Raw genomic sequence first — 10,873 nt, forward strand, 5'->3', positions numbered from 1 at the left:
TGACACTAAACAATGTGACATTCGTGTCTGTTATTGCCTCGCTTGAGAGAGCGTGAGTGAATGTCGCACCGCTGAAGGTCGAGGGTCACACTCGGATAGAAGCTGTTTCATAGGGAAGTACCTAAGGATTTAAAGACTCTGTGATACTGTGTGAACGAAACCAAACCAGACTGAGATAATAACTGCCATTAAGGTGTGCTGTACTGTGAGGTGTGTGCTTGTTTGGCCCTCTGTCACTTAGTACTGTAATTATGTAACATGAGGACTGTGAAGTTTGGCTTATGGATTACAAAGAATAGGAAAAGAGGGCAAACAGCTTTTACGGTACAGCCAGTGTGTGGTATGTTTGTAAGCGTAAACATATATATCATATAAACACGTTTAGAGAAAGAGGGACTCAAATTGTGATTGTTAAAACATGACTCACAGGTTGCCATGTGTGCATGTATATGTTTTTGTGTAGGCCTATGTGTTTGTGGGACTGAACTCAAGCAAGAGGAATGCTGCATATGGGTGGTCAATTAGTTTACCACTTCATCTGTGACCAACTGCCTTACTGGAAAGAAACATAGGATCCTTCCCATTCAACAAGCCATGCCACCTTCAAGGTCAAACTCTGACTGTTTGTTTGTGTGTGTGGGGTAGAGAGGGAAAAAGTTTTGTGATGGACTTCCTGCCCTGAGCTCCCAAAAAACAACATACTGTGTATGCATTCTTATTTGTTCTGCTTAAATCAAGGGCCTTAAATGTAAGGCCAAAACAGCTGCATTTGCCAATCATTTCTATTGCTTACATACAATACTGTTCGAATACTGTTTAAAGCTGGTACTATTTTTAAGGTTCACCAAATTCACCCATACTGCAATTGTTTGATGAGAAACACAGTAAAAATGATTTTCTTAAAACATATGTTAAACTGCCATTTATTTTTTACAGGTTGATCTAATAAATAGAATGTTCAAAAACATCTACTTGTAGAAATATTTTGTGACAACCAAACCTTCGAAAGGTATGCCAAATTTGTTTGTCTCAGCATTGTTTCAAATCAGCAGAATCTCTAAGATATTAAGTTGTTTTTGCTGTTCATTATACTTATACAATATATTCATTCATATATATTATATATACTTCTTAAATATATATTTTTTATATATATACACATGCATGTATGTGCATTTATACATACATAAATATAGACAGTACAAACGTATATTATGTAATAAATTATTCTGGATGTGATTGTGATTAATCGTTTGACAGCACTAAATATATCGTATTATATTATATTACTTTTTTCATTGTAAATAACAATGTTTATTTAAACTGTTAAACCTTGTTCATGCACTACAAGAGCAAGAGTAACTGCAGCTGCGGTGGTAACAGTGAAAACAGTTGTAATACTAGCTGCTAGCTGTAATGCTAGTTTTATAGAATAAATGAAGTGCCAGTGGTTAACATAATGGTTGTGTCAAACATTTGTTTATAATCACATAAATTTCGCTCTCTCTCATTCACCCTAAAGCAGTTTGCGCTCTCCCAGCCCTCCTCTGTGTCTACACTGGTGGGTACCTCCAGGCTGCTGTGGTGACCATGAGAGAGATGTAGCACAATGTCATCGGCACGACAGGGGCACAGCAACTGCTACTCCCACGACCCACAGAAATACCTCACCGGCCTTTAGAGAGCACTACAGCATGTGTCTCTCAGTCCAACACAGAGCTAAAGCCTGTGTGAATTCCTCAACGTACGCTCAAATACACACAGATGAGCTCCACAGCTGCTCTTTAAAAGATTCGCATCATACAAGAGAGGGCCTAGCCATGAGCTCACGGATCCTATAAGCATCCCACATCCCATCAGGGCAGGACAAAAGAGTGCTCTACCATACTGGGAACAATCCTGCGAACTATCTTAAGATGGTGGTTGCTCTGGCATACCAGGTAGCAGTAGACCAGACTGATATTGCAGAAGTGTGTTTTACCACCAGAGGGCAACACCAATGCTTATTCTTGCATTTGAAAACCCCTGAGCTGTTGAAGAACGTTTCATCTTTATGATACCTGATGTAATTCCTGTTTGATAACTTAAGCACAAACAACAATAATTGTCTTTTTCATCAGTTTATTACTAAAATAGGTCTTCTGTGGGGTTTGTTTCACTTATAGCTGGCATATTGTTTGTATAAAGAGCTGACAGATGTGGGTGTTTCGCAGGGGGTTGTGTTTAGCCGAAGCGGACACGGCGGATTGAGCCAATGGTGCTGTTTTGAGCACCCCAGTCAGAGAAGTTGTTGTAGTCCTTCCTCTCCAGGATGTAATGTGCTCCTCTGTAGTTAGGCTCCTGGTACGCCACCCAGCTGTGGTCAGGAGAGAGAGAGAGAGAGAGAGAGAGAGAGATTGGGTAATGTGCACACAACACTGAATATATACACAGCGCAGAATACATAGCTCAGTTTTTTAACACAACTCACGTTCCGCCCATTACTCTGATGGAGGACACTCTGTTCAGGCTGTAACGGCTCATCAGGTTGGGGATGTCGTCATGGAGGTCTGTCTTCTTGCCTGAGAAACCTGCCCTCTCAAACAGCTGTGCACGGGGAGAGTTGTTGTCCTAGATCATAAAACACAGGCATGCAAACCATTTTTACACGCAGGATTTTGGATCATTCCATCACACGTTTCAGTGGAACAAGTGCAAAGATTGATACTAATGATACTGTTTTTAATATTTTTATTATTATTGAAAGTCTCACTTGTTTCACAGCACGAACAGAGGAGATGTGGTCACCCTGAGCACACCATCTATCAGTGCAGTTGTACTCCCCCCTGTCAAACATGTCCCACAGGTACTGACGTCCACGGAAGTTTTCATGTTCATATGCCACCCATCTACACAAGAACGTGTCACAGTAAAAATGCTTAAATTGGCAAAAATGCGCATGGAAGAGAAATGCAAAAATGATTTAATATAGCTATAAAAATGTTGATTGAATAAAAATATGAGTAATCGTTCATTTTACATTTCTAAAATGTTAAAAAAAGATCTTGTTATACACAACTATCATGTACTCACGCTCCACTCTCCACTTGGACAGAGTTGCATCTGTCGGGAAAGTTTTTTTCGCTCAATTTCTGACAGTCAGAGGTCAGGTCCAGTCGCCGACCTGCGAAGTTCCTCTGCTCGAAAAGGGTCACCTGGAAAACGCACAAACTAATGTTAAAAAAACACACCTGAACATGTACATTCATTTAACTATTTAATAAGCACAAAATGATTAAAGGTATTTGGAAGAAGATACCCTGAATTTAAAAATATTACTTTTTTAGCTAATTTTCTAATTGTTTTAAGAACACAAAAAATTCCTATACTAATAAGTTTATGCAGGCATAAACTATTGGCATCAAAATAAACTCTTACCCTCCCACTGGACCCGTAGAAGGCACGTTGGAGCACAGACCCCAGCTTGCTAGAGGAAAAAAAAAGTCAAACACTCTTAGCACATTTTCAAACATCAACAATCAAACAGTTTCTATAAAACATGAGAGAAACCAGTTCTTTGAATTTATAAAAAAAAAAAATATTTTCAAATGTTCATGATATAATATTAAATTAAAGTTCAATTTTATTTGTTCCGTAACAAGGTAAATGTATATATGTGTATGTGTGGAACAAATCGGTTTGTCAATTAAAGCACAGCAGTATATTATTTCAGGGTTGTCTTAATGGTATGGTTGTGAGCAGAACTATACATTTGCACTCTTCCACATAAAAAAAAAGTCACGGGTGTTGGTCTTTTATATGTCTTTTTCTGCAATGATTAATACAGTCCTCTTGGGAGGTGCAAATTGAAACTCAAAAAGTTAGTGTCCAAATGCACCGCAAACATACCTGGTTTGTTTGGCTAGTCCGGGGACCTTAGTAAAGATGTTCATGTCAGCTCGTAGTGGCCACTAAGATGGTCCTTAAATACAGCAGGTACATAGAAACAGGGAGTGCTAGAATGCTCATACTCTTTCTGCTGCTCTCTCTGTAGCCTGTCTGTGTATTGATATGCTAAACACATACAGTATGCTATGTTTTGTAAAAGCCTTTAGCTATATGTGCATAGAGAAACTGAAACGCACGCATACAAAAGCTTAAACACTCACACATCGGTAGAACGTGCAAGAGAACACATGCACACCTTAAACAAACATACATTGAACAAATTCTCCTTCATATGCACCTAAACACATGAACATACACGTACAGTAAAAGAGTGCTGCGTCGACACTTTCTGAAGCAATTCAACATTCTTTTCAAAGCATGCTGTAACTACTCACGTAATGAATTGTATTAATGATTTTATATTATAACGATCTATATTTATTTTTCTAGCCCAGTCAGAATTGTATTCTAGTAGTAATATTCTGCACCTTATAAAAAACATATAAACGTATGACTAAATTTCATACTAAATATGACTAAATAACAGCTAAACAACAAATTCGTTGTTGTTTTTGTATTTGCTCACTTATTTAACACGGCACCCATCCTTTATTTAAAAAATAAAGCAGAATTAGTTCAGAAATGCTGGCTAAAATCTGAACATTTTCAGCTTTTTTATGGCACAAACTTGCATTTCCCCCTTTGGGGGCCAAAATGCAAATGTATTACCCCCACCGACATCAACTTTGCTTACAGAGTCAAATGTTCAATTCTATAAAACATGTTAGGAGCAGCACTTTTCCCCTCTCAGCCCATTGAATTTGAATAGTGGGTATTTGAGCCAGCATGTGGCTCCTGAATGGAGCTCGGATCTGCTAGATGTTTCGCTACTGTTTTGTGCTCGCGGACGCACAGGCACTGGGCAGCTTTGTGAGGGTGAATGAAGTTCAGAAGCCCAGGTAACCTTCTGGCACTTTGGAGTGGATTCCAGTCGAGAACAAATGTGAGGCCTGGAGCAGGTATATGTCTATATGTGCTTGAGTGCAAATCTAGATTGAGGGAGAGTTTGAGAGAGTAGGGAGAGAGACATGAGACAGGGCAAAGCTGCTGGTTCCTGCGATCAGAAGGAAGCATTTTAATCACCATCTCATCCTCTCTCCTTTCAGAAAGAAAATTGCATCTCCACTCTTCTGGATAAACACTTTTGAGATGTCTTTCATTTTGGCAGCTCTTGACAAACTGACTTACTTTTTGTCACTGATAGCCTTTTGTGTCAGTTTGTCTTATAGCTGGCTGAAATGAGAGACAATTCTTCTGATCTGATCTGGGTTCGGAAATTTTTGGGGGCATTTTCAGCTGATTGCACGTGGATTGTGACAGCTTTTTAGTTTGGGATGCATCATTGATATGCCTCAGCTTCGAATGCTTTGGAAGTTGACTGCTCCGAGTATGTTTTTTTTTTTTTTTTTTCATGAAATGAGGATAAATGTCTCTATATTCACATTTTAAATGACTGAGGAACTGAAAGAACTGAAAGGATGAAATACTTTCAAAGGTAAAATGAGTCTGTTTTAATCTGTGCAGGTGCTACTGGTGAAAAACAAACCCTTATGAGAATAAGAGGATGCTACAACGCAGTGTGCTGAGGATATGCCACTTTTTTCTGTTGGCACTGTGCATTTTTGCCAGTGAAGACTTTGACTGGACCAAGAATGAAATGGGATCATTTCAATATGGTACATTCCCTTCAGGTAAAGTCTTACTCATAACAGCAAACTCTTACAAAAAGATTCATTGAATTTACAAAAACAATACATTATATATATCTATACATTTAAATAAACAAATTTATTTGACTAAATTCAACATTATATTTAATTTAAATGTTAATATTAATAATAATTTTGAAGTAAAATTTTGTATCAAATTAAAATTTGTTATCAATTTGTTTAGCTGTACAAATAACAGTAGATATAAGTGTGTTTTTAAGAACAAGGATACTTACATCTCATCCTTGTTTTGTTCCAAACCTGTATACATTTCTTTATTCTGTTGAACACAGTATAAGATATTTTGAACAATGTCAGTAAAATCTGATATTATTATGTATTATAATTCTATATTATTTAATATAACTCTATTATATTCTATATATAAATTATACATTTTCAGGGTACATAATGAATGCATATACAAACACATATACACAAAAATTATATTTACCGTTTTTATACAAATAGTGTTTATGCATACATTTTCAGGATTCTCTTGGGGCGCTGGCAGCTCAGCATATCAAACAGAAGGGGCATGGGATAAAGACGGAAAAGGAAAGAGCATCTGGGATGTGTTTTCTCACAAAAGAGGGAAAATTTATCTAAATGACACTGGTGACTCTTCCTGTGAAGGCTATTTTAAAATAAAGGTGCAAGGATTTCCTGATCAGAAATACTAGCATGTAAAATGATAACATGTAGATGTTTTGGATGTAAGATAATCTTTTTAATGTATGCTTTAGGATGATATCACACTGATGAAAGACATGAAGCTGAACCACTATCTCTTTTCCATCTCCTGGCCAAGGATTCTGCCCAGTGGCATTAAGAGTAATTCAATTATTATGCCAAATAATTTAAAAAAATCTTGAAATGTTTTAAAAGAGTCATTACCATAGTTTTTCTGATTGTTTCTTAGATGACTTCATCAATGACAAAGGGATGGAGTACTATGATAACTTGATTAATATGCTTCTGGAGAACAGAATCACACCGATTGTGACATTGTACCACTGGGACTTACCTCAGGTAAAACACAAAAGTCTAAAATCATATATTGTGCATACTGTCTTGAAGCTTCTACATTTTGGTATAAAACTGACTTAATGACAAAAAACGTTCTATATAGAATGAATATGGCTAGTGTGAATAAAATTTGGACAAACTACATCCGCAATGTCACTCTCACTCCTCTCCTGAGGCATCAAAGGATATTAAAGTGTCCACGAGATGTGCAAATTAGAATGTGATAGTAGGTCATTCAGGTTCTTGTCACCTACTGTTTTAAGAATTCAAGTAGTATGAACTATATTATCTGGCATACCATTTGTCACCTATATATAGCTGTGAATTAAGCACATTCAGTTCTTTTTCAAAAAACATGCATTTCAGAGTACACATCTTTAAAGAGAGTATACGTCAACTTGATTTAACTTTTAAAATCCTATCTGTGGTTTTTCAGCTTCTGGAGGAAAAATATGGAGGTTGGCAAAATGCCAGTATGGTCAATTTCTTCAACGATTTTGCCAATCTGTGCTTTGAGAGATTTGGCAATCGAGTCAAATACTGGATCACCTTCAACAATCCTTGGGTAAGAATTGAAAAAGTAGTTATTGTCTGGTATTATCTATTTTAAAGTCCACTTTTATATCCATATTTCCAGTCAGTTGCAGTGGAGGGCTATGAGACGGGAGAACATGCTCCCGGTCTGAAGATGAGGGGTACTGGTGCCTATAATGCTGCCCACAACATCATTAAGGTGATCAAAATCCACTGCAGTCCACTATAGTCTAATAACTATAATAAATGAGCAAACAGAAATCATTTATATGCTAAGTTAGCAATATACTGCTCTGGTCATGAACAGCAGAAAAAAAACTAAATCTAAATAAATTAAAAAAAAAAGCAAACAATCATGCATTCAGGGATATTTATGAACTATTAAAATGGCTGTTTCTGCTAAAAATTCAAATGCAGTGAAATAAAGCTCATTTTGATCCTCTCCTGCACTGACAGGCTCATGCCAAGGTCTGGCACACATACGACGCCCAGTGGCGAAACAAACAGAAAGGTAGACAACATTTAGATACGGAAATGAGCTTTTACCCCGTCAAGGCATAAAGGTCCAAACAGGTACAAGTGTTTCTACCATTTTAGGCATGGTGGGCATCTCCCTGTCAGCTGACTGGGGAGAACCAGTGGACATCTCCAATCAGCGCGATATAGAAGCTGCTGAAAGATATGTCCAGTTCTACTTGGGCTGGTTTGCCACACCACTCTTCCATGGAGACTATCCTCAAATAATGAAAGACTACATAGGCAAGCAAACCATAAATATTATGCAGCCAGGGCTGATGATGATTTACAATTATTACATATGCATTTGTGTGTTTAATTTCTGCAGGTAGGAAGAGTGCCCAGCAGGGCCTTAGCAGCTCTCGCCTGCCTACTTTCAGCCCTCATGAGAAAAGTTATGTCAGAGGCACTTGTGACTTCCTGGGCATCAGTCACTTCACTACGCGCTACATCACACAAAAGAACTTTCCTTCCAGCCGTGCGAACAGCTACTTCAGTGACCGGGACCTGGCTGAGCTGGTGGACCCACGGTGGCCTGATCCTGGATCAGAGTGGCTTTACTCTGTGCCCTGGGGTTTCCGGCGTCTGCTTAGCTTTGTAAAGGTACATCGACACATCTCTGTAAACAACTACACAACAACTACTTTCAGCCAGTAGTCTGACTATAAATGGCACACTGACTTGAATGCCTTTATTCTCAGACACAGTATGGAGACCCTGTTATATACGTGACAGGAAATGGTGTATCAGAGAAGATGATGTGCACAGAACTGTGTGATGAATGGAGAATGCAGTACTTGAGGGATTACATCAATGAAATGCTCAAAGGTCAGAATCAATATAGAAATCTATGCCTTCTATTTTTAAATTCTCATACCAGTGGTTCTCAACAAGGAGGCCAGAAAAAACCTATATGGATGGAATGATCAAACAGAAATCCTATTCCTTTTTTCCCATTTTATAGAAAAAATTGTTTGAATTTACTTCTATATTCCCAGTTTCTATTAATACGAATATTTTAAAACACTGTCAAATTGTCAGCATTGTAATACCTTCAGCAGAAATATAAGAGGAACCATTTTTAACCATTGTGATGGTTATGGATGGACTACGAATATTGAGTTGGAATATTGGAATATTGAGTCTTAGAACAGACTGAATAAACTCCTATTCAACCTGATTGACAAAAACATTCAGAACATGCAATCCAAAATTGACAGAAACTTGACTACAGACTGAACATATGACATATGAGTGAGGTCTATAAAAATTACAAATGCTTTCCTTCGAACACAAGAGCTCTACAGAGCTCAAAATCATAATGCTCTCCATAAATAAAGTCTATACAACCACACAGAGTAACCTTTTTGTTTTTTTTTTTTTTTCCAGCGGTTAAAGATGGAGTGAATGTGAAAGGCTACACAGCTTGGTCATTGCTTGACAAGTTTGAGTGGGATGAGGGCTACTCCGAAAGATTTGGCCTGTACTACGTGGACTTCGGCAGCAAAAATAAAGCACGCTACCCAAAAGCATCGGTTCAGTACTACAAGCGCATCATCAGCTCGAATGGTTTCCCTAATCAGAGAGAGGTATGACTTCATCGGGTTTAGCTTAAAACTGCACGCTAAATTCATTTTTTCAGAGTCAAAGAGTACAATAGTATTAGCGTTTGTGTGCAGTCTGTGTGATAAATATATATTATGTCTTTTATATTACGTCTAAGTTTACATTTAATGATTTTAAGTTCGATGATGTTTACCATAGACCGAAAGCTGGAAAAGAAAGGCACTGGAAACATGCACCTCAAGCAACCAGCTCCTTGCGGCAGGTCAGTGTAACCGTTGTTGACTTCTCTCTCTCCTCTGGGCAGCACAGCCAGCAACGATCTAGCTGGGGCAAATAAAAGAAAATTCTGTCACACACTACATTTTCTATTTATACCCAAGCACAATATATAGAGAAAGAAAATTATATGGTAACTTTCTAACAGGAATTTTCTTTTGTTTGCCCTTTCAGCTAGAAGAAAATCCAAGGAAAATAAGGAACATGCAGATATGCCAAAGGTTTGGCCTGTGCATGATGAAGTTTAGGTACAGGGCTGAGGATGTTCTTGTTTTCTGGCCGGTTCTGTTCATGTTTTCACTGAATGCGTCTTTCGTGAGTTGACTTACTGACTTATTTTTCTCCAGATCCTCTGATCAGCCACATGGAGATGGTCACAGAGATCGTCGTCCCCACCGTGTGCACTCTCTGCATTCTCCTCAGTGCAGTTTTTCTCATGTTTCTGCTTAGAACACGAATATAACACAGACTGCTTCAAATTTACACAACTATATTTTTTCACATTGCATGTGTCCGTACACTTCTCTCTTTTTTTTTTTATTGATTATTATTAATAACAATGACATGCCGAGACTCGTTTACATGTAAATTCCAATAAAATGGTCCACGAATGTGCATCTGTGTTCATGAATTGTTGGACCATCCAAACGACTCTCAACAAATTACTCGGAGAATATGTTGAGATTTGGGTGTTTGATTATGAGGTGAGAAAAGTTAGACGGGAGTTTCTGAAACTTTTTGAAAGCAGTTATGTAACCCTATTAACAATGGCGTTTGTATATGTGGCAAACAATCAGACAATAAAATAAATACCATAACAAATGTGTTTGTGAAACATTTTAAAAACATACACACATTCAGGGCTTGACATAATTAACACAACCTGGCAAATGCGGGTGGATTTCAGCTGTGGCGGTTGAATTTTATATACAGTAATATAACACGACATTAATGCCTGTCTGATACAAGTAGTTTTTTTGAAGGGGCAAGTGAAAGAAGATAATTTTACTTGACCGAATCTGATTAAAACATCTAATTGCACCGAAATGTATTGAGGGAGGTTCCCTGAAAACCACGATCGCAAGAGTTCAAATGAATAGTTGATATACACTTTAGTTCAGTATGTGAATTTGAGTTTATTGAAAGGATATACTGTGGGATGTTTTTGCTCCATTCGGTTAATAAAAATAGTTGCAAACTGTTGAAAAACCGCGTTTATAAAATACACAGAGCAACGAATAATTCGTTTTTGAGGT

General features: G+C 37.7%; 2 protein-coding genes across 2 annotated transcripts; one reads left to right on the forward strand and one right to left on the reverse strand.

The window, feature by feature from the left end:
- Positions 1-1,235: 1,235 nt before the first annotated feature.
- Positions 1,236-3,961, reverse strand: crybgx (crystallin beta gamma X). The gene is made up of 6 exons (XM_043244708.1): positions 3,889-3,961; positions 3,418-3,466; positions 3,073-3,194; positions 2,753-2,888; positions 2,471-2,610; positions 1,236-2,356 (listed from the first exon to the last, which is right to left on the reverse strand). Exons 1-6 carry the CDS (start codon positions 3,930-3,932, stop codon positions 2,224-2,226), a joined length of 624 nt encoding a protein of 207 aa, XP_043100643.1. The 5' UTR covers positions 3,933-3,961; the 3' UTR covers positions 1,236-2,223.
- On the forward strand, positions 3,960-10,100 carry lctla (lactase-like a). Its single transcript, XM_043244709.1, has 13 exons — positions 3,960-5,678; positions 6,189-6,349; positions 6,443-6,530; positions 6,619-6,728; positions 7,162-7,290; positions 7,363-7,458; positions 7,716-7,770; positions 7,857-8,018; positions 8,104-8,378; positions 8,477-8,603; positions 9,165-9,364; positions 9,540-9,603; positions 9,965-10,100. The coding sequence occupies exons 1-13, from the start codon at positions 5,552-5,554 to the stop codon at positions 10,078-10,080; spliced, it is 1,710 nt and encodes a 569-aa protein (XP_043100644.1). The 5' UTR covers positions 3,960-5,551; the 3' UTR covers positions 10,081-10,100.
- The last annotated feature ends 773 nt before the right edge of the window (positions 10,101-10,873 follow it).

Source organism: Puntigrus tetrazona, chromosome 7 (genome assembly GCF_018831695.1).
Source record: "Puntigrus tetrazona isolate hp1 chromosome 7, ASM1883169v1, whole genome shotgun sequence".
In the NCBI taxonomy this organism is placed as follows: Eukaryota; Metazoa; Chordata; class Actinopteri; order Cypriniformes; family Cyprinidae; genus Puntigrus; species Puntigrus tetrazona.